Source organism: Taudactylus pleione, unplaced genomic scaffold (assembly GCF_031769625.1).
Source record: "Taudactylus pleione unplaced genomic scaffold, aTauple2 ptg000363l, whole genome shotgun sequence".
In the NCBI taxonomy this organism is placed as follows: Eukaryota; Metazoa; Chordata; class Amphibia; order Anura; family Myobatrachidae; genus Taudactylus; species Taudactylus pleione.
The window spans coordinates 46,620-74,354 of NW_028284764.1; the positions used below are offsets into that span (position 1 = coordinate 46,620).

The following is a 27,735-nucleotide window of genomic DNA, read 5'->3' on the forward strand; positions in this document are numbered from 1 at the left end:
TTTGTAATAAAGCCAGTATAGCAACGGCTCTAGGATACTTTTATTTCTACAGCTGCTGTACCGGGAAGACAGAGCACTCCATTTTTAACTTGTGAAGTCGCTTAAAAAAAAAGCATATTTCCCCAAATTGTAAAAATCATAATGGAAACAAAATAAGCCCCAGCCACTCCTACAGCATTTTCTATCTGCAACACCCCCTGCCAGGTCTATCACTCCATGGGACTATTAGAGGGCACAGCGTGGCACTGTGATACTAACATAACATATCATAAATACTAGATGGCTAGATGCAGTAACATCAAAGAGCCAAGCTATCATAGATAACGGCAGAAACACTCATACAGGAGAATTTGTACAAATATACTTAAGCAGGAAACAATTGTAAATATATATTTGCATATATTTTGGGTCAAAGTAATATATGGTGACGTATTGTGTCAGGTGCCCAGTGTCAGTACACATATAAACTAGGGATGTGCAGGCTCGGATTTACTCGGATCTCAAAATGGCATTTTAATGGCTATCGCCTATCGTGTTTTGGATAGCCAATATAATAAATCCAAACTTGCGGTAAAGTGGCAATAAGAACCGAGTAAAACCGAGCCTGCACATCCCTAATATAGACACACACATACACACACATTTGTATATAATATATATATATATATATATATATATATATATATTGTGATGACTTGGAGTATTTAGCTCGGCAGAGGGTGGATGGGTACAGTGTTTAGGTGCTTATTGAGGGTCCACACACGGTTTACAAGTAAATAAACGATGCTTTTACTTCCAGCTTGTGAATTCAGGATACAGAAAATAACAAAACAACCTAGCCCCTGTTTAGGGCATCTAGCTCACTTCTTGAGCCCTCTCTATAAGGGAGCAGCTAGTCTGCTAACACAGTCTCTGTAAATGAGGGTCCTTCCTGCCACGTGCAGAACTGAACCCTGGCCTCCTGGCCTGATATAGCTTGCTTAGCCTGCAGCCTCGCTGCTTTATAGTACCACAGTCTGAGAGTTTGATGGTCCCCCCTTGCCTCTTGCAAAATCCGGACTCAGGCCTCCTGGCCCCCAATGGCTCGCTTAGCTTCACTGGGCTCTCCTGGCTGCTACAGTCTCACCTAGACTGTCCCCAGCAGCCTGACTGCTCGGCCTTCTCATTAGCTCACACCTGAGCTCTCTCCTCCTCACAGGTGTATCACCACCCAGTATTTCAACCCTGTGTGGGAGGATCTCTCCAATCCCACACAGAATCTGCTGCTCACCAACGCCACCTCACAAATATTGATACAAATAGGCAATAGGTGCGGCACTCAAACCGCCAAATAAATAGTCCACAGGCAGGAGTAGATTAACAACATTTCAGTATTTCCAACTGGCTTCAGGTAACCTGAAGACAGTTGGAAATACTGAAACGTTGTTAATCCACTCCTGTGGACTATTTATTTCAAGTTTTGAGTGCCACACCTTTTGCCTATTTATATATATATATATATATATATATATATATATACATATATATATATAATTACCCCAATCAGGCGGCACTCAGTAGACTTTTCACAGGTTCTGTTATCAAAACATTTATTCCAAGTTCAACGTTTTGGGGTTGCCCCCTTTGTTCTTGACAAAGGGGGCAACCCCGAAACGTCAAACTTGGAATAAATGCTTTGATAACAGAAACTGTGAAATGTTATGTTCTGGGTTGTTTGTGGACCCGGGGGGGTAGCAGGAGCGATCACAGAAGCAGATTTGAAAATAAAACTAGGCTTTTTAATAAGTGCTTGAGTAGACATATAATGTGGCAGTAAATAAAAGTCCAGGAATATATAAATGTGCACAAGAGTTCTGTGGTGGGAGCAAAAGGGTTAATGTCCAAGTAAAAACAATTAGAGCTGTCCAGGTGTGCAGGTAGTGAAACTGAAAATAATCAAGCCAGGTTTGCAGGTAGTGAACTGAAGCGCAGGATGTCAGCAGGCTCAGGCACTCAGGTATGGGCAAGGGTGATGGAGGAAGCGGGGTAGTCCAGTGGGAGCTAGGAGCTGACAGGCAGACTGGCAGACAGCGAATTCACAGGAACAGGAAAGCACAGAGAACTCCCTCTCAGCTAGGCTGAGATACACGTTGCACTGGCAAAGAAGGAAGGCACTGACCCTTCCTAAATACCCCATGCCGTGCTGTTACTGGCCGGAGGGAACATGTGACTCACCAGGATTGGCCAGCCGCATCACATGGCCAGAAGGCAAGATGGCGGCACCCATGCCAAACGGAACGGAGACGCCGCCAGGCCTCACCAGCGCAGAGTGACAACAGGGCCGCACAACAATGCGAGCAGCCAAAGCCCCCGCCAGACACCAGCTCCGCCACCAGACAGCCTGCGCCACAATGACCTCACAGGTAACACCCGCCTAGCGCCATGCTGAAATACCCTGGCCGTGACAGTACCCCCCCCTTTCGGGGTGGACTCAGGACACTCAACAGGCTTCTCCGGATGGGCAGAATGGAATCTCCTGATGAGCGTGGGAGCGTGGACATCACGAGCATCGGTCCAGCAACGTTCCTCTGGACCGTAACCTTTCCAGTCCAACAAATACTGAAGATGACCTCTGCGCAGACGAGAGTCCAAGATCTGCACGACTTCAAACTCAACTCCTCTCTCCGTCTGGACTCGAGGAGAAGCAGGTAGAGCATTATGGAACTTATTCAGGACTAGGGGCTTTAATAAGGAAACATGGAAGGAATTGGGAATTTTTAGGTATGGGGTAACTGTAAACGGTAGGCCACTGGATTAATGACTTCTGTTATGGTGAAGGGACCGATGAAGCGGGGTGCGAATTTCATAGACGTAACTCTTAGACGAAGGTTCCGAGTAGACAACCAGACCTGGTTTCCTACTTGCATGCGTGGAACTATTCTATGCTTTCTATCGGCCTGGGTCTTATAGCGAGAGGATGCCTTCAACAAATCAGACCGTACTTGAGTCCAGATGGCAGCAAAATTCCGCACCGTGTCCTCCACGGCCGGAACATTGAAAACAGGCAGGCTTCGAAATTCGGGAACACGAGGATGAAGGCCATATACAACCTGAAATGGCGTTTGGTTAGTTGACGAGTGGTAGGAAGCATTATGTGCAAACTCAGCCCACGGCAGCAAGGCAGCCCAATTGTCCTGGGAAGATGACATAAAAATTCTTAAGAAAGTCTCTAGATCTTGATTAACTCTCTCGGTGGAGCCGTTGCTTTGCGGATGGTAGGCCGTGGAAAAGTTTAACTTCACTTGAAGAACAGAACACAAAGCCCTCCAGAATTTTGCAGTAAATTGCACACCACGGTCAGAGACAATTTCAGCAGGAAGGCCATGTAGACGAAATATGTGTTGGACAAACAACTGTGCCAGGTCAGGGGCAGAAGGTAACTTCTTCAACGGTATATAGTGGACCATCTTAGAAAATCGGTCTATTACAACCGAGATAGTGTTGAAACCTTGAGAGACTGGCAGGTCTGTGATGAAATCCATGGAGAGATGCGTCCATGGACGTGATGGAGTAGGTAATGGAAGCAATTCCCCAGCTGGAGCTTGTCGTGATGATTTATGCTGGGCACAGGAGGAGCAGGAAGAGATGAACTCCATTATATCTGCCTTCATAGAAGGCCACCAATAGTGTCTTTTCAGGAACTCCAAGGTCTTCCGAGTGCCTGAGTGCCCTGCGAAGCGAGAGGAATGTGCCCAAGTGAGAAGCTGCTTCCTTAATTCCGGGGCCACAAATGATTTTCCCGTAGGAGGCTGAACTTGTAATGCGGCGAAAACTCTTGATTCCAAGACAGCGGTATTACTCTGATTTTCAGATTGATCATCACAGAGGAGAGATCTCGATAGGGCATCAGCCTTCTGATTAAGTGCTCCAGACCGGAAGGTCAGGGTGAACTGAAATCTGGCAAAGAATATTGCCCAGCGGGCCAAACGAGGACTCACACATTGGAGGTTTTTGAGAAATAGGAGTTTCTATGGTCCGTAAATACAGTAAATGGAAACTTGGCGCCTTCTAGCAAATATCTCCATTCCTTCAATGCCAACTTTACAGCTAGTAGTTCTTGCTCACCTATGGCGTAGTTCCTTTCGGCAGGTGAGAATTTTTTAGAAAAGAACCCACACGGATGGACTCGGTTGTCCTCATAACGTTGAGACAAGACTGCTCCCACAGCTTCAGATGATGCGTCCACTTCCAACAAAAAAGGCCTGTCCAGATCTGGTTGTCGAAGAACTGGTGTTGAGATAAAGGCCTGTTTTAGAAGATGAAAGGCAGACTCTGCCTCAGGTGACCATTGGGCAGGATTAGCACCTTTGTGGGTCAAGGCTGTAATGGGAGCCAGCAGTGTAGAAAATCCCTTAATGAAGCGTCTATAATAATTGGCGAAGCCCAACAATCTCTGGATGGCCTTCAGTGTCTGAGGTCGGGTCCAATCCAGAATTGCTTGTACCTTCTTGGGGTCCATTTCTAAACTGGAGCCAGATATTACATAGCCGAGAAAAGGTACACTGGGCACTCCAAAGACGCACTTCTCCAGTTTGCAGTAAAGGTGGTTTTCTCTCAAACGGGTCAGAACTTCTTTAACATGTTCTTGATGTTTAGCCACAGAGGGTGAAAAAATCAGTATGTCATCCAGATAGACAACAACCGAAACATATAACAGATCCCGGAAAATCTCATTAACGAAACTTTGAAAGACAGCAGGGGCATTACACAATCCAAAAGGCATTACTAAATACTCGAAATGTCCATCTCTGGTATTAAAAGCGGTCTTCCATTCATCGCCAGCTCGGATACGAATGAGGTTGTAAGCCCCTCTCAGATCTAATTTAGAAAAAATGACAGAGCCCTTGACCCTATCAAACAACTCAGTAATCAGGGGAAGAGGGTATCGGTTCTTTACAGTAATGTCATTAAGGCCTCGATAATCGATACATGGTCTTAGACCACCGTCCTTCTTGCCAACGAAGAAAAACCCAGCTCCGGCAGGTGAAGTAGAGGGGCGAATGAACCCCTTTGCCAGGTTGTCCCGGATGTACTGAGTCATGGCTTGAGTCTCAGGCAAGGACAGCGGATAGGTACGACCACGAGGTGGTATCTTATCAGGTATCAATTCAATTGGACAGTCCCATTCCCTATGAGGGGGTAAGATATTTGCTTGTTGCTCAGAGAACACGTCGGCGAACATCTGATATTCCTTGGGAATGGCAGAAGAAACTAATGGTACTGTCTTTCTCACAGGTCGAATTTTTGGAAGACAGGATTTCTGACAGTCCATACCCAATGACAGAATCTGCATAGAACTCCAATTAATCCTGGGATTATGTTGACGTAACCAGGGTAGACCAAGAACCACTTCTTGAGAGGCCTCTGATATCACCAGGAATTTTAAGGACTCAGAATGAAGTGCTCCAATTCAGACCAATACTGGTTGAGTCTCTTTGGTGACTATCCCGTTAGTTAGAGGGCGTCCGTCTATAGAGGTCAGAGAGATGGCAAGGTTGAGAGACAAACAAGGAATCTGAAATTTATCTATGAAACTAGACGTTATGAAATTTCCGGCTGCTCCCGAGTCAAGTAGAGCAGTAGCAAAGACAGGTTTGGGTTTAAGATCAAAGGCTAGGGTAATTGTGAAATCTTTAATTTTTGGAGACGGGTTCATAACTCCTAACTTGATGTCTCCAGGGTCAGTTAGGATTTGGCATTTCCCGGTTTACGGGGACAGGAGATCAGCAGGTGACCGGACTCTCCGCAGTACAGACAGAGGTTCTTTTGCATTCTTCTCTGACGTTCTTCTTTGGAGAGGTGTGTATGATTCACCTGCATAGGCTCCTCTTCAGTAGGAGAAGGAATGGGTCGGGTAGAAATGGAGGGGGTAAATGACCTTTGCCGGTCAGTTCTGTTTTTTTCAGCCTGACGTTCCCTGAAGCGTAGGTCAACTTTGATACACAACGAAATCATGTCGTTCAGATTAGTAGGAAGCTCTCGAGTGACTAGATCATCCTTCAGTCGGTCTGACAACCCATGCCAGAAGGCCGAGGTGAGGGCTTCCTCATTCCATTTGAGCTCTGATGCTAAAATTTGAAATTGCACGGCATATTGACTGACAGGACGGACCCCTTGTCTCAGTGTCATGATGTTTGATGATGCTGATACAGTACGCCCAGGTTCATCGAAAATCCTCCTGAAGGATGACACAAAGCCTGCGTAATTATCCAGCAGCGGATCTGAGCGCTCCCAGAGTGGGGAAGCCCATTCCAAGGCCTGGCCGGATAACAGAGAGACTATATAAGCCACTTTAGTTCTTGCAGTTAGAAAGTTGTCAGGCTGCAGGGTAAAATGTATGTCACACTGATTTAGGAATCCTCGGCAGAGTTTACGATTGCCGTCAAATTTACTTGGTAAAGGAAGATGTAAGCGGGGAGATGATCTGCCTCCTGTATTCCCAGATGCTGATGCGGATGTAGATGCTGGTACTTCAGGGGCAGAAAAGGAAGTTTGCAAACTATCTTTTCGCTTGGACATCTCTTGCAGAAATTGAGCCATCTGATGCTGCATGTTTTCCAGATTTTCTAAACGACCAGAAATGCACTGGAACAAATCCACTCCTGACTCCTGATCTGTGGCCGGCTCCATGGGGCCAGTGCAAACTGTTACATTCTGGGTTATTTGTGGACCCGGGGGGTTAGCAGGAGCGATCACAGAAGCAGATTTGAAAATAAAACTAGGATTTTTAATAAGTGCTTGAGTAGACATATAATGTGGCAGTAAATAAAAGTCCAGGAATATATAAATGTGCACAAGAGTTCTGTGGTGGGAGTAAAAGGGTTAATGTCCAGGTAAAAACAATTAGAGCTGTCCAGGTGTGCAGGTAGTGAAACTGAAAATAATCAAGCCAGGTTTGCAGGTAGTGAACTGAAGTGCAGGATGTCAGCAGGCTCAGGCACTCAGGTATGGGCAAGGGTGATGGAGGAACCGGGGTAGTCCAGTGGGAGCTAGGAGCTGACAGGCAGACTGGCAGACAGCGAATTCACAGGAACAGGAAAGCACAGAGAACTCCCTCTCAGCTAGGCTGAGATACACATTGCACTGGCAAAGAAGGAAGGCACTGACCCTTCCTAAATACCCCATGCCGTGCTGTTACTGGCTGGAGGGAACATGTGACTCACCAGGATTGGCCAGCCGCATCACATGGCCAGAAGGCAAGATGGCGGCGCCCATGCCAAACGGAACGGAGACGCCGTCAGGCCTCACCAGCGCAGAGTGACAACAGGGCCGCACAACAATGCGCGCAGCAAAGCCCCCCGCCAGACACCAGCTCCGCCACCAGACAGCCCATGCCACAACGACCTCACAGGTAACACCCGCCTAGCGCCATGCTGAAATACCCTGACCGTGACATGAAAAGTCTACTGAGTGCCGCCCAATTGGGGTAATTATATGGATTGACTTGTCCACTTGGGGAAGGCACCCTAGCAAGTTATATGGACTGAGTTTCATTGAGTGCCGGGAGGAGTGTGTTTATATATATCTATATATCTATATACACACACACACACATATAGGGCCTCATTTATCAACAAGTTTTATCATTCACAACAAGTGGTAAAACTCGCTGTGTATGATAAATGGTGCTCTAGCCAATCAGCTCCCAACTGTCATTTATCTAACAGATGACAGTTGGGGGCTGATTAGCTGGAGCACCGTTATCATATTCTGCGACCTTTATTACTCATTGTGAATGATAAAACTCATTGATAAACGGGCCCCATAGTATGTATCTATCTATACATACACAAACACACACACATTTGTATATATATATATATATATATATATATATATATTCACTTTAGGACTACAGCCTTTATGAGACACTGCTGTGGGTTCGGATTTCTGAAATCCGAACCCCCCCGAGCCCCCCGATCCGAGGCCGATCCGAGTCAGGCTCGACTTTTCCCGCCTGACTCGGATCTGAAATCGAGGCAAAACGTCATCATCCCGCCTTCCGGGTCTCGCGGGTTTTGGATTCTATAAAAGGTACCCGCGTCGGCGCTATTTTCTCACTTGGCTGTGGACAGTGAAGAGGGAGGGTGGGAGTTAGGGCTGGCTGGGCTGTATAGTGTAGTGTAGTGTTGTGTTGTGCTGTGTTGTGCTGTGCTGCTGTTGTCCATAGGGGCTGTGTCCACTCCTACAAAGTAAATAGGGGCTGGCTGTGTTGTGCTGTGCTGCTGTTGTCCATAGGGGCTGTATCCAGGGGCGCCGAGAGGGGGGGAGGAGCAGGTACAAATTACCCGGGCTTGCTGGAGGGGCCCGGCACCGCCCCCCCTCCCTCCTACATCACAGCAGCCCAGCACATGCTGCTGTGTACTGGCCTGCAGTGGGAGACTGCTCGCAGCAGCTGGAGCAGTCTCCTATGCCTATGGGGGGAGCGATCATGCTGATCGTGACCCCCATTGGCTGTGTGCCAGGCTGAGGGGCTCTCAGTGCCCCCCTCCCAGTGAAGCGGCGCTGCTAAAATGTTTTTTTTATTCTGTGTTTTTTCCTAAGGGGATGTGGCCACACCTCCCCTGATTAGGCCACGCCCCCTGTCACCCGGGCCCGTCGCGGCTCTTAGCTGCCCTGGCTGTGTCCACTGCTCCAAAGTCCATAGGGGCTGGCTGGGCTGTGTTGTGCAGTTTGTTGTCCATAGGGGCTGGCTGGGCTCTGTTGTGCAGTCAGTTGTCCATAGGGGCTGTGTTCACTACAAAGTCTATAGGGGCTGGCTGGGCTGTGTTGTGCAGTGTCTCATAAAGGCTGTAGTCCTAAAGGGGTGCTGTAGTGTTGTCCAGGGGGTGACCTGTCCATCAGGGGTGCTCCCCCCAAGTGCAAAAAAAACCCATAGTGGATGCCAAAAAAATATAATAAAATATTTTCTGTCTTTGTGAATTGAGTGCGCAGTAGCCGCACGTGCATCAGCGTGTGCCTGTCATAAATCAAGGGCCAGCTGGCTCGTCTGTTAAAGGGTGGTGTAACCCCCAAAGTGCGCTCCACAAAAAATAAACAATTCTTTTTTTTCTGTGTTTGTGTGCGAAATGTATGCGCAGTAGCCGCACGTGCATCAACAAAGGAGCAGCGCCAAGCATGCGCCTGTGTCCAATAAGTGCTCCAAAAAATAAAAAACAATTTTTTTTCTGTATTTGTGACTTGTGTGCGCTGTAGCCGCACGTGCATCAACAAAGTAGCAGCGCCAAGGGTGCGCCCGTGTCATAAGTCTAGGGCCGGTTTGGACATCCGGTCCGGACTGAAGGACGTGCCAACAATTTCTGACATGTCTACTGTCACTGCATATGATATTGTCACCACTGACAGAATGGTGGAGGATTACATTGGTGACAGCATCCAAATAGGGAGTACAGACAGTCCGTACCTGTACTGGCAGGAAAAAGAGGCAATTTGGAGGCCCCTGTACAAACTGGCTCTATTTTACCTGAGTTGCCACCCCTCCAGTGTGTACTTCGAAAGAGTGTTTAGTGCAACCGGGAACCTTGTCAGCGAAAGGCGTAGGAGGTTGCTTCCACAAAATGTGGAGAAGATGATGTTCATAAAAATGAATTAATACTCTTCCAGGGAGACCAGCCTCCAGAACGTACAGAGGGACCTGTGGTGGTGGATTCCAGCGGGGACGAGTTAATACTCTGTGAGGATGAGGATGTACACAACACTGAAGAGGGTGAGGAATCGGTGGATGAGGAGGATGAGGATGACATCTTGCCTCCGTAGAGCCAGTTTGTGCAGGGACACATTAATTGCCAGCTTGTTTTGTGGGGGCCCAAACGAACCAATCATTTCAGCCACAGTCGTGTGGCAGACCCTGGCACTGAAATGTTTGGTTTGTTAAAGTGTGCATGTCCTGTTTATACAACATAAGGGTGGGTGGGAGGACCCAAGGACACTTCCATCTTGCACCTCTTTTTTTTCTTTGCATTATGTACTGTTTGGGGCCTAGTTTTTCAAACTGCCATCCTGTCTGCCACTGCAGTGCCACTCCTAGATGGGTCACGTGTTTGTGCCGCCCACTCGTGTCGCTTAGCATAGTCATCCAGCTACCTTGGTGCAACCTTTTGGATATAAAAACACTATTGTGAGGTGTGAGGTGTTCAGAATAGACTGGAAATGAGTGTAAATTAAGGTTATTGGGGTTAATAATAGCATAGGAGCAGAAAAACCCACACATTCTGTGATTTTAGCTGTTTTTATGCTTTTTTTAAAAAAAATACAGATCCAAAACACAAAACCCAGAACCCAAAACACGGAAGGGTGGTTTTGGCAAAACCAATCCAGATCCAAAACACGAAGAAAGATCCAGATCCAAAACCAAAACACAAAACACAAAAAGTGGCAGCTGCACACCCCTAATATATATATGTATCTATCTATACATAAATACATATAAACACACACATGCATGCACACACTCACATATCTGCATATCTTACATTTGTACCCGGGTGAGCTGCAGCGCACATCCCCCTATATAAGCTGCAGCGCAGATCACCCTATATAAGCTGCAGCGCACATCACCCTATATAAGCTGCAGCGCACATCACCCTATATAAGCTGCAGCGCACATCACCCTATATAAGCTGCAGCGCACATCACCCTATATAAGCTGCAGTGCACATCACCCTATATAAGCTGCAGTGCACATCACCCTATATAAGATGCAGCGCACATCACCCTATACAAGCTGCAGCGCACATCACCCTACATAAGATGCAGCGCACATCACCCTATATAAGCAGCGCACATCACCCTATATAAGCTGCAGCGCACATCACCCTATATAAGCTGCAGCGCACATCACCCTATATAAGATGCAGCGCACATCACCCTATATAAGCTGCAGTGCACATCACCCTATGTAAGCTGCAGTGCACATCACCCTATATAAGCTGCAGCGCACATCACCCTATATAAGCTACAGTGCACATCACCCTATATAAGCTGCAGTGCCCATCACCCTATATAAGCTGCAGCGCACATCACCATATCTAAGATGCAGCGCACATCACCATATATAAGCTGCAGTGCACATCACCATATATAAGCTGCAGTGCACATCACCCTATATAAGCTGCAGTGCACATCACCCTATATAAGATGCAGTGCACATCACCCTATATAAGCTGCAGGGCACATCACCCTATATAAGCTGCAGCGCACATCACCCTATATAAGCTGCAGCGCACATCACCCTATACAAGCTGCAGCGCACATCACCCTATATAAGATGCAGCGCACATCACCCTATACAAGCTGCAGCGCACATCACCCTACATAAGATGCAGCGCACATCACCCTATATAAGCTGCAGCGCACATCACCCTATATAAGCTGCAGCGCACATCACCCTATATAAGCTGCAGCGCACATCACCCTATATAAGATGCAGCGCACATCACCCTATATAAGCTGCAGTGCACATCACCCTATGTAAGCTGCAGTGCACATCACCCTATATAAGCTGCAGCGCACATCACCCTATATAAGCTACAGTGCACATCACCCTATATAAGCTGCAGTGCCCATCACCCTATATAAGCTGCAGTGCACATCACCCTATCTAAGATGCAGCGCACATCACCATATATAAGCTGCAGTGCACATCACCCTATATAAGCTGCAGTGCCCATCACCCTATATAAGCTGCAGTGCACATCACCCTATATAAGCTGCAGCGCACATCACCCTATATAAGCTGCAGTGCACATCACCCTATATAAGCTGCAGTGCACATCACCCTATGTAAGCTGCAGTGCCCATCACCCTATGTAAGCTGCAGTGCACATCACCCTATATAAGCTGCAGCGCACATCACCCTATATAAGCTGCAGTGCACATCACCCTATGTAAGCTGCAGTGCACATCACCCTATATAAGCTGCAGCGCACATCACCCTATATAAGCTACAGTGCACATCACCCTATATAAGCTGCAGTGCCCATCATCCTATATAAGCTGCAGTGCACATCACCCTATATAAGCTGCAGCGCACATCACTCTATATAAGCTGCAGTGCACATCATCCTATATAAGCTGCAGCGCACATCACCCTATATAAGATGCAGTGCACATCACCCTATATAAGCTGCAGTGCACATCACCCTATATAAGATGCAGCGCACATCACCCTATATAAGCTGCAGTGCACATCACCCTATATAAGCTGCAGTGCACATCACCCTATATAAGCTACAGTGCACATCACCCTATATAAGCTACAGTGCACATCACCCTATATAAGCTCCAGTGCACATCACCCTATCTAAGATGCAGCGCACATCACCCTATATAAGCTACAGTGCACATCACCCTATATAAATTTGGAGACACCTGACGTGCAGCATCATCTTCATAACTGTTACTAAACAGAACGGACGTTTATTAGGTAAGAACTGGCTGCTACATGTTAATGAGAGAACAAATACCGTAATTACTTTGCATAGGCTTTTTCCAGAAGACAAGGCCAGAATTCATTTGCGCAAGATGGATATACGGAAAAGTACTTCCCATTGAGAAATGGTAACAAGTCATCCACCACGATATCCACCCACTCGCCGAGATGCCACAGCTGGAAAGAAAACCATTTGCGGAGTGTTACAATTAAAACAATGATTAATTAGTAGTTACAATTTGAGATATTTATATTTATATATCGGAAGAAAATATTTTTAGGGTCACAGTAAATGCGATTTATACCTCTGTACAGCCAAAGCACACTGGGGAATTAGGGCCTGATTCAGACCCACTCGCGAGCGGCTGTCCGCTCGCAAGTGGGTCGATGGTGCGCATGCGCCAGACGCGACGAGCGAAGGAAAGTCCTTCGCTCGTTGTGTCTGATCAAAGGGGGCGTGCTGTCGATGTTGATTGACAGCACGCCCCCTTTGGTGGGCGTGCCGGGGGCGTGCCTCCCTGACGGGGGCGTTCCTAAGGGAACGCCTACCGTCAGAAGCCGGCCCACTGACATCACTAGTGATGTCAGTGGGAGTGATTTTGGCTCTGATAGAGCCAAAATCACTCCGGGCCTTGCGGTTGAAAACCTCAACCGCAGGCTCCTGCTCGCAGTTTCGATGGTCGCGATGGTCACGACCATCGCGGCCATCAAACTGCACGCTCGTATAGGCTGTGGGTGGTGACCCACAGCTATACGAGTGTACAGGGGGACACTCCATAGTTATGGAGGCCGGCCCTCATTCAGAGCGTGCGCTCTGCTCAGAGCGTACGGCTCTGAATGAGGGCCTTAGTCTGTAATATTCTAAAAATTATTTCATTGTGTTTTAGAGAATAATATCCCTAACTGAAGTGTTAATAAATGTAATTGAATCCATCCTGCTTTCCATCATCTCTTTGCTTCAGGTTGCCCTCATATTAGGACAGATGTATTTATCTTTCGGAGTAGTGACAGTGGGAGTGACAGTCTTGTAGACTTGGCGCCTGCGTCAGATGGTGGTTGCTGTCAGCCACATTTCTGTTATGTTTTTCTTTACAGAAACTACTGTAGTCATTGATAACAGAACGGAAATTCAGTGCAAGGATAATCAATTTATATTACTTTAATAGCTCCTATAAAAAAAAAAACTTTGTGGTTTAGTGTTATGTTTGGAAGGTTAATCAAGCAACTGAGGGGGGTTAATACAAGAGAGCCCCTATGGAGACCTGCAAGCAAAGCGCCTGGATTTACATTTATGAGCCGTATTCAATTTGAGGCGAAAAGTCCCCGGACTTTCCGCCTACATCGCGTGTTTTTGGAGAAAATGCTTTTCGTCGTATTCAATTTGAAAGTAGGCGAAAACGACACCCGGCGAAACTTAAACAAGCGGAAGTCCTGTCAGATTTGGGGAAATCAGCCTGACACCCCCCAAATGATGCTCTAACATGGGGGTTAGTTATGGTTACTAGGGATTTGGCTTGCTGAAGGTATTTGGTGTTTTTAAACGGGTTCAATAGCTGCTAAATAGAGTTTTTTGTATAAGTGGTGCAGAATAGTATTCTGGGGTTTTTTGCAGAAAGTAACTTATCCCAGCAAATTTGGGGTACTTGAAAATGGGGGTCAGCATATTTTAAAGTTGCTAAAGTGAAGTTGGAAAAATCGTGAAATATCCACCTTCCGCAAGCCCCTGCAATGAAAAAAAACACCTGGGGCCATACTTGGGGACCCCCCCAGAGTCAAGTTCACTAGTTTTTATCTTTGTCCCCCAACATTTTTTTTTTTCGTCCCCAAATTCAAAGTGATTTTTTGGAGTGTCCTTAAGTGTTTTTAAAAAATTTTTTGACACACTTTACCTTTGGGGGACTGTCTGAAGGCTGCAGGGGGGTTCCCGCAACGTTGCACCCCAAAACCCCAATTCTGCACTTTTTCCGCCTGCTATTCATAGGTGAAACTTTTTCGCCTATTACATTGCATTGACTTTCCGCCTAGGCGAAAAGTCTTTCAAATTGAATACGGAGTAAAATCCAAACAGGTGAAAATGACGTCATCGGCGAAAAATTTTCGCCAAAAACGGCTTTTCGCTCCAAATTTAATACGGGCCTATGGAGAAAGCAGCTAAACCTGGAGAAATATATAATCAGGAACAGAGGGCCTGATTCAGAGCCGGACGCTCTGACCAGAGCGCTCGCTCTGAATCAGGGCCCTCCTACCTAAACTTGGAGCGGCCTCTTGGACGCTCGCATAGCTGTGAGCGTCCATGATGATGGTCGCGATGGTCAAGACCATCGCGACCATCGGGCTTGCGACGAGACCCTGCGGTAGGGTCTCGTTGGCCGCAAGCCCTGGAGTGATTTTGGCTCTATCAGAGCCAAAATCACTCCCACTGACATCACTAGTGATGTCAGTGGGGCCGGACCCAGACGGAAGGCGTTCCCATGGGAATGCCCCTGTCTGGCCAGCCACGCCCCCTGCACGCCCACCAAAGGGGGCGTGCTGTCACTCACCATCGACAGCACGCCCCCTTTGGTGCGAGACCCCGAGCGATGGATTCCCCGTCGCTCGCCGGGTCTCGCGCATGCGCACGACGGAGCTCCTTCCGTCGTGCACATGCGCACTTGGGAACCATCGACCCGCTTGCGAGCATACAGCGCTCGCGAGCAGGTCAGAATCAGGCCCAGAGAGAGACAGAGAGAGAGAGAGAGATGTTCATACAGATATACAATATATCTACAGCTATGGTATTTATCACCCTTACAATGCACACAGCTAAAACAATGAGTAATAGTACAAATTATTACATTGTATGTCTCTTACTCTGAAATGGAAGATCCCGGCATAGTTCTTACTGAATCTCTGGTTTGTGGGTACAACGTTCTTCATTAGACTGGAGTTCAGTGTGAGAGCGCCCATTGCAGATAGTACCCAGCAGTCACCTGCACAACACACCGTGAATGTTCTGGTTATTCATGTACACAGGGTTACATACCTATGACGGTCAGCTACAGTCTCCTGGACACACAGAGGAGCCCCTTTCGTCCAATATATAAACTAACATGACAGGATGTGCTCTACGGAACGGAATCCGTATCAAACCATTTATCAACGAAGCATAACCCCTTCAGCGCTCGATAAAGGGGTTCTGCCACCCTCTCTGTATTTAACAAACAGCGGTAATCTAAGATCACAGCATCGCTCTCGCCATCTTTCAGATGGAGAGAGAGATGCGGTCCCCATTGTCGGCAATGGAGACCCGGCGGTGCCTTTTCTGGCTTCAGCGAAGCCTTCCAGGGACTGCCGGGTCCCCGTGTCATACATATGCACAGACGGACCATCACGCAGGCACATAACACTGGAGCCCCGTTGCCGGCAGCGTTAGGCTGCCAACAGCCCAGAGGAGGAGGACTTTGCGGGTTCTCACCAGAGGGGTAAGTATTGGTAAATATGAGTACATTTTTCGTTTGTATCACAGTGATACTAAATGAAAAATTGCGCTGGTGTTTACCATCGTTGATAAATGGGGGCCAAAGTACCAACCAATCGGTTTCTAACTGTCATTTTTTAGTCTGTAAATTTACTGTTACTGTAGAAACTGGTTGGTACTTTATCTCTTTCAAGTTTATATCTCCCCAAGCTTGATACATTTACCCTCCCTGTCTCATCCTATAGTTTGAATGATATAATGATGATACCAAACAGTTTCACCGCACATTATACTTTCCTAGTCTCCTGAAATGCCAGAGAGGCTCCCAAATCTCGGGTGGCTCACTCAGATGTCTGGAAAGGTAGGCAAGCCTCCTGGAGGCCACCCATTGACACCCATTGACACCCATTGACACCCATTGAGTGAAGTGGGAGGCCAAGGCAGCTTGGTTACTCGATTTGCACTAAATAAATAAAACAACGTTCCTTACCTAGCTGACTTTGCAAAATGTCAAACAGACTTATGTCGTCCACAATGAAATGTGGATTTTTGCATAGGTCCTGTATAAAAAGAAAGAAGGAAAACATCAGTATTGCTTAAGACAAACAGTTATTTAAAGGTAAATAAAATAAAAAAAAATCACTAAATTGGTGGCTGGATTAAATACTGAGCATTATAACACTTCTGAGTGCAGTACATTGATGTGAGCCACATAGGGCTGGTCTGCAAACTTGTGGGATTGTCCGGGTTATTGGCACTGAAAGTTTTTACCCTTAGCATGCTTAGGGGTCTATTTACTAAGCATTATTAGGAGATAAAGTGAACGGAGATAAAGGTACCAGCCAATCAGCTCCTAACTGTCATATCACAGGCTGTGTTTGAAAAATGACAGGAGCTGATTGGCTGGTACCTTACCTCCGTTCACTTTATCTCCTAACAAAGCTTAATAAATAGACCCCTAATTTCCTAAGGGACAAATGTGCCATGGTTCAGGAAATGAAAGCGCGCACACAGCGGAGATGTACAGATTTGGACGCACGTTAGCAGAAATGTATGGAATGGGTGGAGTTGCAGCTCCAGTCCTTCCATGGAAGCAGGCCCACTGGTGACTGAGGGCCAGATTCAGCAAGGAATGAAGCTGCTTAGACACATGGGAAGAGCATTATTTATATAAGGGGCAATGGGAAGGACATTATTTATATATGGGACCATGGGAAGGACATTATTTAAATAAGGGACCATGGGAAGAGCATTATTTATATAAGGGGCCATGGGAAGGACATTATTTATATATGGGACCATGGGAAGGACATTATTTATATAAGGGACCATGGGAAGAGCATTATTTATATAAGGGGCCATGGGAAGGGCATTATTTATATAAGGGACCATGGGAAGGACATTATTTATATATGGGACCATGGGAAGGACATATTTATATAAGGGGCCATGGGAATAGCATTATTTATATAAGGGGCCATGGGAAGGACATTATTTATATAAGGGACCATGGGAAGGGCATTATTTATATAAGGGGCCATGGGAAGAGCATTATTTATATAAGGGGCCATGGGAAGGACATTATTTATATAAGGAGCATGGGAAGGACATTATTTATATAAGGAGCATGGGAAGGACATTATTTATATAAGGGACCATGGGAAAGACATTATTTATATAAGGGGCCATGGGAAGGACATTATTTATATAAGGAGCATGGGAAGGACATTATTTATATAAGGGACCATGGGAAGGGCATTATTTATATAAGGGGCCATGGGAAGGACATTATTTATATAAGGGACCATGGGAAGGACATTATTTATATAAGGGGCCATGGGAATAGCATTATTTATATAAGGGGCCATGGGAAGGACATTATTTATATAAGGGGCCATGGGAAGGACATTATTTATATAAGGGACCATGGGAAGGACATTATTTATATAAGGGGCCATGGGAATAGCATTATTTATATAAGGGGCCATGGGAAGGACATTATTTATATAAGGGACCATGGGAAGGGCATTATTTATATAAGGGGCCATGGGAAGAGCATTATTTATATAAGGAGCATGGGAAGGACATTATTTATGTAAAGGACCATGGGAAGGGCATTATTATATTAGGGGCCAAGGGAAGGACATTATTTATATAAGGAGCATGTGAAGGACATTATTTATATAAGGAGCATGGGAAGGACATTATTTATATAAGGGACCATGGGAAGAGCATTATTTATATAAGGGACCATGGGAAGGGCATTATTTATATAAGGGACCATGGGAAGGACATTATTTATATAAAGGACCATGGGAAGGACATTATTTATATAAGGGACCATGGGAGGAACATTATTTATATAAAGGACCATGGGAAGGACATTATTTATATAAGGGACCATGGGAAGGACATTATTTATATAAGGGGCCATGAGAAGGACATTATTTATATAAGGGGCCATGAGAAGGGCATTATTTATAAGGGGCCATGGGAAGGGCATTATTTATTTAAGGGGCAATGGGAAGGGCATTATTTATATAAGGGGCCATGGGAAGGACATTATTTATATAAGGGGCCATGGGAAGGACATTATTTATATATGGGACCATGGGAAGGACATTATTTATATAAGGGGCCATGGGAAGAGCATTATTTATATAAGGGACCATGGGAAGGACATTATTTATATAAGGAGCATGGGAAGGACATTATTTATATAAGGGACCATGGGAAGAGCATTATTTATATAAGGGACCATGGGAAGGACATTATTTATATAAGGGGCCATGGGAAGGGCATTATTTATATAAGGGGCCATGGGAAGGGCATTATTTATATAAGGGAAAATGGGAAGGACATTATTTATATAAGGAGCATGGGAAGGACATTATTTATATAAGGGACCATGGGAAGAGCATTATTTATATAAGGGGCATGGGAAGGACATTATTTATATAAGGGGCCATGGGAAGGGCATTATTTATATAAGGGGCCATGGGAAGGTCATTATTTATATAAAGGACCATGGGAGGAACATTATTTATATAAAGGACCATGGGAAGGACATTATTTATATAAGGGACCATGGGAAGGACATTATTTATATAAGGGGCCATGAGAAGGTCATTATTTATAAGGGGCCATGGGAAGGGCATTATTTATTTAAGGGGCAATGGGAAGGGCATTATTTATATGGGGCCATGAGAAGGACACTATTTATATAAGGGACCATGGGAAGGACATTATTTATATAAGGGGCCATGGGAAGGACATTATTTATATAAGGGACCATGAGAATTGCATTATTTATATAAGGGGCCATGAGAAGGGCATTATTTGTGTAATGGGACATGAGAAGGACATTATTTATATAAGGGGCCATGAAAATGGCATTATTTATATAAGGGACCATGGGAAGGACATTATTTATATAAGGGGCCATGAGAAGGACATTATTTATATAAGGGACCATGGGAAGAGCATTATTTATATAAGGGGCCATGAGAAGGACATTATTTATATAAGGGGCCATGAGAAGGGCATTATTTATATAAGGGGCCATGAGAAGGGCATTATTTGTCTAATGGGACATGAGAAGGGCATTATTTATATAAGGGGCCATGAGAAGGACATTATTTATATAAGGGACCATGGGAAGAGCATTATTTATATAAGGGGCCATGAGAAGGGCATTATTTATAAGGGCCATGGGAAGGGCATTATTTATTTAAGGGGCAATGGGAAGGGCATTATTTATATAAGGGGCCATGAAAATGGCATTATTTATATAAGGGGCCATGAGAAGGACATTATTTATATAAGGGACCATGGGAAGAGCATTATTTATATAAGGGGCCATGAGAAGGGCATTATTTATATGGGGCCATGCGAAGGACACTATTTATATAAGGGACCATGGGAAGGACATTATTTATATAAGGGGCCATGGGAAGGACATTATTTATATAAGGGACCATGAGAATTGCATTATTTATATAAGGGGCCATGAGAAGGACATTATTTATATAAGGGACCATGGGAAGAGCATTATTTATATAAGGGGCCATGAGAAGGACATTATTTATATAAGGGGCCATGAGAAGGACATTATTTATATAAGGGGCCATGGGAAGGACATTATTTATATAAGGGGCCATGGGAAGAGCATTATTTATATAAGGGGCCATGGGAAGGGCATTATTTATAAGGGCCATGGGAAGGGCATTATTTATATAAGGGGCAATGGGAAGGGCATTATTTATATAAGGGGCCATGAGAAGGGCATTATTTATAAGGGCCATGGGAAGGGCATTATTTATATAAGGGCCATGAGAAGGGCATTATTTATATAAGGGGCAATGGGAAGGGCATTATTTATATAAGGGGCCATGAGGAGAGCATTATTTATATAAGGGGCCATGACCGCGCATCTGTAAGTGGAGAGTGCCAGGGAGCAATGCTATGGAATGCACTCTCTGTAATTTTTGTGTAGTATAGCCTATAAGCTATAATGGCCAACGCTGTCGGTAGATGGCGTTAGCTACAAGGGCCAAGCTCCGGAATGCTAGTATTTGGTATATGTAATAATTAAGCTGCCCCCATAGAAAACTATTTGGGCTGCTTAGGTGATCATACCGCCCGAATCAGAATCAGGGAACAAAGGCCCTCATTCAGACCCACTCGCAAGCGGGCGCACGTACGTTAGGCGTACGTACAAAAATATTTAAATTCAATGGCTCGCTCGTATTTTCGTTTGCATCTAAAATTCCTCCCTAAACTCTGACGACCCCTCCTCTAACTAAGGAGCGTACGAAATAGCGAGCGTACATCCCCGAAATGGCTTGAAGGGAACGCACGCACAAGTGAAACAGGAAGTGGCCTTGTCAGATGTCGATTACCTGCTCCTTTATTCTGCCTACCTCCATCAATCGTATCATGCCAATCAATGTATCAATTAGCTTAATTGTTTGTTTTTTTTCAACACAATGCAAGAAACTTTACTCTTGTCCGTGTTTGTGTTTACCCGCAGAATACGTACGGATGAAACATTCGCTTTTATTGTTCAAAAAACATGTGAACCACAATTAAACAATTGTTCTATTGCTGTGGATCCCCGCATATTTCCCTGGGTTCATTTCTTTATTTAAATTTGCTTACGCATGTCACTGCATCAAGCCTATCATAACTCTCCAGAGATTTCTGGCCCTGTCGAACACATGACTCATACACTAACCAATAAAATTGCTCCTGTTAATTTCCAAAATACATTAGCCAATCAGAAAATTTTTACACACTTTATCAAAAATGATTTTTAAGAAAAACACCATTGCCATCATGAGAGCCTCCGCATTCACCAGGCGTGAGCTGCTGGTGCTTACGGAGGTCATGGATCGCCGGATCACCAGCCAACCTCAACCCATGACCAACCGGCAGAAGCGCTCCGCGTATGCGGAGGCACGGTCCCGCCTGCGGTCCTTCGGCTCACGCCGCAACATCGGGCAGCTGGAGCGCAGGTGGTCCGACCTGCAACGGAGAACGCCCCGCTTGCTGGCATGCTTTCGCATGCAGATCCTGGCAAGTAAGTGTTATGTATTGTGGTTTTAATGTTTGTGTTTGTGGGGCAAACTGCGTGTGCATGTTTTCCTGTCTGTCCTATTTATTATTTGTACTCATATCTGCGTGTGCATGTTTTCCTGTCTGTCCTATTTATTATTTGTACTCATATCTGCGTGTGCATGTTTTCCTGTCTGTTCTATTTATTATTTGTACTCATATCTGCGTGTGCATGTTTTCCTGTCTGTCCTATTTATTATTTGTACTCATATCTGCGTGTGCATGTTTTCCTGTCTGTCCTATTTATTATTTGTACTCATATCTGCGTGTGCATGTTTTCCTGTCTGTTCTATTTATTATTTGTACTCATATCTGCGTGTGCATGTTTTCCTGTCTGTTCTATTTATTATTTGTACTCATATCTGCGTGTGCATGTTTTCCCTCTATTTCTGATTTATTCATTCTACTGCTATTTGGCTTATTTGTTGTTTTTTTGTTTTTTTTTAGTTTTGTTGGCCGGATTTGTCCATAAACTAACCGCAATTTCTTTGTCATATTTTAGGGGGACAGCCAAGACTCCGCCGTCACCGTCCGTCCAGACGGCGTTCCCGGCCACTATCCCCAACCCCCAGCCAACACTCCACCCCAAATCTTTCCCCTATTCCCCACTCCTCCCCATCCTTCCCAGACCCTCTCCCGGAAATGTCGGGCCTCCTTCCCCTCCATCCCACTTCCCCCTCTCCTCCACCCACCCCTCTTCCAATTACCCCCTCCCCGGAGTCCATCATAACTCCTCCCCTTTCTTTGGGAAATGACGGATCCTCCGAGGAGGATCATGGAGGTTTGGCCGGAGCTCCCGTTTTGGCTCCCGGTATGTTTTTTTTTTTTTTTTTTTTAAAGCACAAACTGTTTGTATGTAATCATGTGTCGTGCCTTTCTTCGTGTTTTTGTGGCTTGACTTTTGGTGATTGTGAAGGTTTGCCTTTACCTCTTCCTGGTGATTTCAACATACACATATCATACCTGTGGGAATTTGTACCTAGGCCTTGTATTTTTGCCAGCCCCCCCTTTTTATTTTTGTTTTTGGGTTTAGGAGTGATTTGGTTTTTTTTTTAAATTTTTCTGTGGATTCCCTATTGTTGTATTAACCCACACACTTTTCTCACCCACAGAGGAACAGAGGCGTCGGCAAGAGGTGGCGGATTGTGTGGGGCAGATGCGCCAACATGTCATCGGCATTCTGGTGGCCCTCGACCGGCTGTCTGGCCTCCTTCGGCAGTAGTTTTTTTTTTTTTGTTATATTTTCAAAATAAATTTATTAAGACAAATATACGTTGTGGCTCATTTTTAAATTCCAAAACCAAGATAGTTTAGCATGACATAAGTAGACTGTTCCTGCAAGGATTTCCCTTTTTTAAACGTTAGATTGTGTTTTGTCTTTGTATGTCAAACAGACACAAGAAACACATAACAGTAACAATGTCATTTCCCTTTTTGGGTGTAGTGTCAATTACATATTTCTACATTTTACAGGTTCCTAGTTGGTGCGCAAGCTGCTTAGGCCAATCTTACAAATCCCAAGGTTGGGCCAGGCTTCCTTTTGGTGTGGATTGGGAAGCTGAAAACATATTTCAGTTTAGCTCAACTGGCGTCAGTACTGGTTTACCCCTTAGTCAAATGTAACTTGTGTTAACCTGGTTACACTTGCTGTTAACGTCCCAAAAAAGGAAGACCATTTCACTCTCCAAACATTTATTCACAACATAACAGAGAAAACAAAGTGGTCACTCCCAAAAAAAGAACACAGTGATACATTCAAATACAACACATACCAAGAAATAATTAACTAAAAACAAAAAATCAAGAACTGGTTGACGAAGGACCATGCCAACATGATTCCACAAACATGGCGTTGCGATATGGGTTCCAGAATATATGCCCAAAAGGACCAGATCCAGGTTTGGTAAGGGTAGCAGGAAGTAGTGAGCGTTGGAGTGCCAAAGATTATGTGAACAAACAGAAGATGGTGAGAAAAAAAAAACAAAATTAGATGTTCGCAAACAAACACAAACACATTAGGTATAAACACTGTAGTTTTGTTCAAACTTACCTAAAAAATCTGGCCACCACATCATCGCGTATGGCCCCCCCACATACTGACCTTCGACCAACCTCGGGGGGGCCATCCTCAGGTAAGGCATCCTCTGGCTGCATTGGGACACCACTCCTTATGGCAATGTTGTGAAATATCCCACACAGGACCACAATTTTCGACACCATATCCGGCACATACATGAGCTCGCCACCAGAGCGGTGGAGGCATCTGAATCGGCCTTTTAAAAGGCCGATACAGCGCTCCACCACTTGCCTGGTGGCTGTAAGTGCGGAATTATACGCACTTTGTGGCCCTGGTGTGGGAGCCAAATAAGGAGTGAGCAGCCAGGACATGCAAGGGTATCCACTGTCTCCTGTGAACAAAAATAGACCACATCAGGAACACTGTGTATCAAGCTTAACATTGTTATGTACTAAAGGTCTCCACTTACCCAGAAGCCACGCATCACCAGCTTGTAGGTTGGTTAATTTCTGCCATATCCCTGATTGCCGGATGACGAAGGAGTCATGAGCACTTCCGGGTAATTTAGCATTCAGGGACAGGATCTGGAGGGAGGCATCACATACCACCATTACATTCAGGGAGTGATAGTGTTTACGGTTTCTAAATATTGCCTCCAGCCGTGCTGGAGGCTGAAGTGGTATGTGAGTACCATCCACAACCCCTATGATGTGTGGGAAGCCAGCTATTTGGTAAAAATTGGCCTTGGCCACACTAAGGGCACCCATATCCAAAGGCATTTTAATAAAATGATGTAGGTGCTTGAAAAGTGCCTCCATCACTGCCCTCAGGATCCGGGAAAAGGAGGATTGGGAGATGCCCGCCACTATTCCCACCGTTGTTTGAAACGATCCTGAGGCACAGAAATGTAACACCGCCATAAATTGCGTCAGTGGTGGTATTGCTGTTGGACTGTCAATTTGCCGCTCAAGATCACTTTCTATTAATGAGAGAGTGTCTATGATGATTTTGGGAGGTAGACGGTAGCGTCTTAAAACCTCATCATCGGGCATTCCAAAAAGGGTGACACGTGTTCGAAATATCTGGGGCCTTGCATGCCTACGATGCCTACGCCTGGGACGAGTTTGAGGTTGGTCGTCTTCCGGGAGCAGGGCCAGAACAATTCGCCCCAGATCTACCTGAAATTCAAAGTTTACAATGTAAGGCTTTTGAGCCACCCCAAAAGTAACATAAAACAACTTAGCTTTCTGATACCATCCATAGCTGCTTACATGCCGGGGTATTGTCATGATACGTATAAACTGTAAAAAAGCCAAAAATGAGACATCCAAAATTTAGAGGGTGAATTTTTGTTTGTCAAATTGTTGCAAGCCAACACATAAAATAGGCGAAACACACATTTGGCCATCGATGAAAACGAAATTGCACACCGTACGTCAAATAGGGTTCAAATGGACCCCAAAAATGGAAAAGGGAAAAGCAAAACTGGTTTACATGATGAATAAGCCTCGAAAAATGCGTTAATTAGTTTGCAAATGCAAGTCACTACACCAACAGTCAAAAATGCGTTAATTAGTTCGCAAATGCAAGTCACTACACCAACAGTCAAAAATGCGTTAATTAGTTCGCAAATGCAAGTCACTACACCAACAGTCAAAAATGCGTTAATTAGTTCGCAAATGCTTGAAAAAAAATGGACTTACCCAACTCGAATATATAAGATTTCCAAAAAAAAGGTCTTTGGGTCCGAAAGCCAAAACAAACTAAAAAAGATGAAATTAGTGTTAAAAAAAAAATAGCTAACCAAAAAACAGAAGTAGACACCAATTGGCCACAAATTAGACTGCACAAAACTTACCAAATCAGGAAAGGATGGGGAAAAAAGCCAAAAAATGCGAACGGAAAACCAAAACAACTGTAGCAAAACCAAACAAAAAACCAACTCTGCCAAATCCTCCAACCGCAAACAACCAAATCCAACCAACTTAACCGCCAACAATCCAACAACCCAACCTCGACTCCACACACACCAAGCCATAAATAGTGTTTATTTTCCCGCACAAATTAAGGATGAATCATAGGGACGCACAATCAATGATGCGGCCGCAAACAAAGGACGCATGTATAAATACGTCACGAAATCACATAGAATTTCTGGATGATTTCATGCTGGAAGCAGAGACATGGCTTCAGACCAGGGAAACAATGGCCAAAAATCCGGCGGTAAGGCCTTCATGCATTTTGTCTCAATGATTATTTTAAAACAAATATATTGTGCAAGTTGTGAAGTGGCTAAATCTGCATATTTACCCAAATAGGTGAGGAGGATGACATGGAAGAGACTGCTGGCCCCAGTCAACCCGCCAAAGCTGCCAAAAAAAAAAGGCAGCCAAATTTCACAAGCAAGGAGATGGAGGTTTTGATCCAGAAGTGCGTTGACATCCTGCCCCAGGCAGCCAGGAATATGAGCCAAAGCCAGAAGTGGAGAATGTGGGAGGAGGTCGCCGTTGCTGTCAATAGGGTGGGTGATTATGTCCGTCTAGCCTGGGATGTCAAACGGCGGTAAGTAAACACTTTCCCATCCTATAAACAAACCCCATTGTAAAAAAAAGGATAATGGTTCCAATTTCATTCCACAGATGGGCAGACTTCAAATATCGTCTCAAGCAAAAACTTGCCGACAGGGCTAGGCATGCAAGGGGGACAGGTGGGGGTCCCACCCCTGTGTCATTGGAGTTGACAGACTTAGAAGAGCTGGCACAGGGGTGTGTGCAGGCTGTGGAGGTGTTTGGCGTGTCCAACATGGATACGGACATGCCAGACTTTGCGGCTCCTCATGTTGGCCAAGGTAAGTCTTGTGATGTCACCAACTCTGAAATGCTATTGTGCCAATATGTAGATTCTAATGTGAGTCTTTTCGCAATTTTCCTAACAGAGACAGAGGCGGATGAGTCTGCTCCAGAGGGGAGTCTTGGCCGCAGAATTTCTGCTGGCTCTGCAGGGGAGGAACCAGTACATCCGGCTGAGGACCCTGCAGAAGCCAGTCCAGGGCGTGCCCCCTCGCAGGCAGTGGGCCTCCTCACAGAACTCAATTTTAAATCGGATTGCCATACGGAGATTCTGCAGAGGATGGACGCCAGTCTGATACGGGTGGCTGAGGCCCTGGAGCAAAATGCTGCGGCCAACGTGACCATTGCTCAGGCCCTGGCGGAAAATACCAGGGCCAACATCCGCATCGCCGATGCCCTGGAGCAGCTCGTTCGCCAGCACATGGTGGAGCCGACCTCCCTTCCTGCCGGAACATCCGGATCCTCCACCTCTGGCACAACATCAGCCAATCCTCCAAATGTGCCTAGCCCTGTGCCTAGTCCAGAGGCCACAACATCTGCCTCTGGACAGGCCAGCCCGATGGCATCCCGGACCCGGTCTGGCGCCCACCCTCACCCAGCCAAACGGGCGAGAAAACGGTGACAGCAATGGCGACTTTTCCCACACTCCTTCTGTGCTTGGCTCATATTCCTTTCTGGTCAAAACTTCCCTCTCCTTTCTTGTGAAATGTTTTTACATTTGGTATTTACGTTTATGTTACCAGTTATGGCTTTTTTTTTTTTTAAAACAAATATCTTTGCCACAAAAAAAAGGCAACAAAATATTAGGCCAATTTGTTTGTGTTTAAACAATAAATTTAAAACAAAAAACTGACATTGTATTGTGACATTATTGTACAAATGGGTTACATTTAATCCTGGCCCTAAAGGCAAAAACTGACCCTCTTAAAAAAAAAAAAGGCCTCTTTAAGGAACGTTTAAAAAATCACATAGCGATGCAAATTCCACAGTAAACCAAAAAAAAGGGGAGCTAATTAAAACTAGGGGTGTGCACCGGCCACTTTTCGTGTTTTGTGTTTTGGTTTTGGATCTGGATCTTTCTTCGTGTTTTGGATCTGGATTGGTTTTGCCAAAACCACCCTTCCGTGTTTTGGGTTCTGGGTTTTGTGTTTTGGATCTGTATTTTTTTTTTAAAAAGCATAAAAACAGCTAAAATCACAGAATTTGTAGGTTTTTCTGCTCCTATGCTATTATTAACCTCAATAACCTTAATTTACACTCATTTCCAGTCTATTCTGAACACCTCACACCTCACAATAGTGTTTTTATGTCCAAAACGTTGCACCGA

General features: G+C 45.2%; 1 protein-coding gene across 1 annotated transcript in view; it reads right to left on the reverse strand.

The window, feature by feature from the left end:
* LOC148508500 (calpain-1 catalytic subunit-like) overlaps positions 1–27,735 on the reverse strand; it is a gene marked incomplete at its 3' end in the record, with an annotated part of 97,199 nt that overhangs the window by 7,542 nt on the left and 61,922 nt on the right. Inside the window, exons 3-5 of the mRNA XM_088444438.1 lie at positions 16,417–16,486; positions 15,320–15,438; positions 12,513–12,646 (exon numbers count right to left, since the gene is read on the reverse strand). Coding sequence (XP_088300564.1) covers positions 12,513–12,646; positions 15,320–15,438; positions 16,417–16,486 — 323 coding nt within the window. The remainder of the gene's footprint in view (positions 1–12,512; positions 12,647–15,319; positions 15,439–16,416; positions 16,487–27,735) is intronic.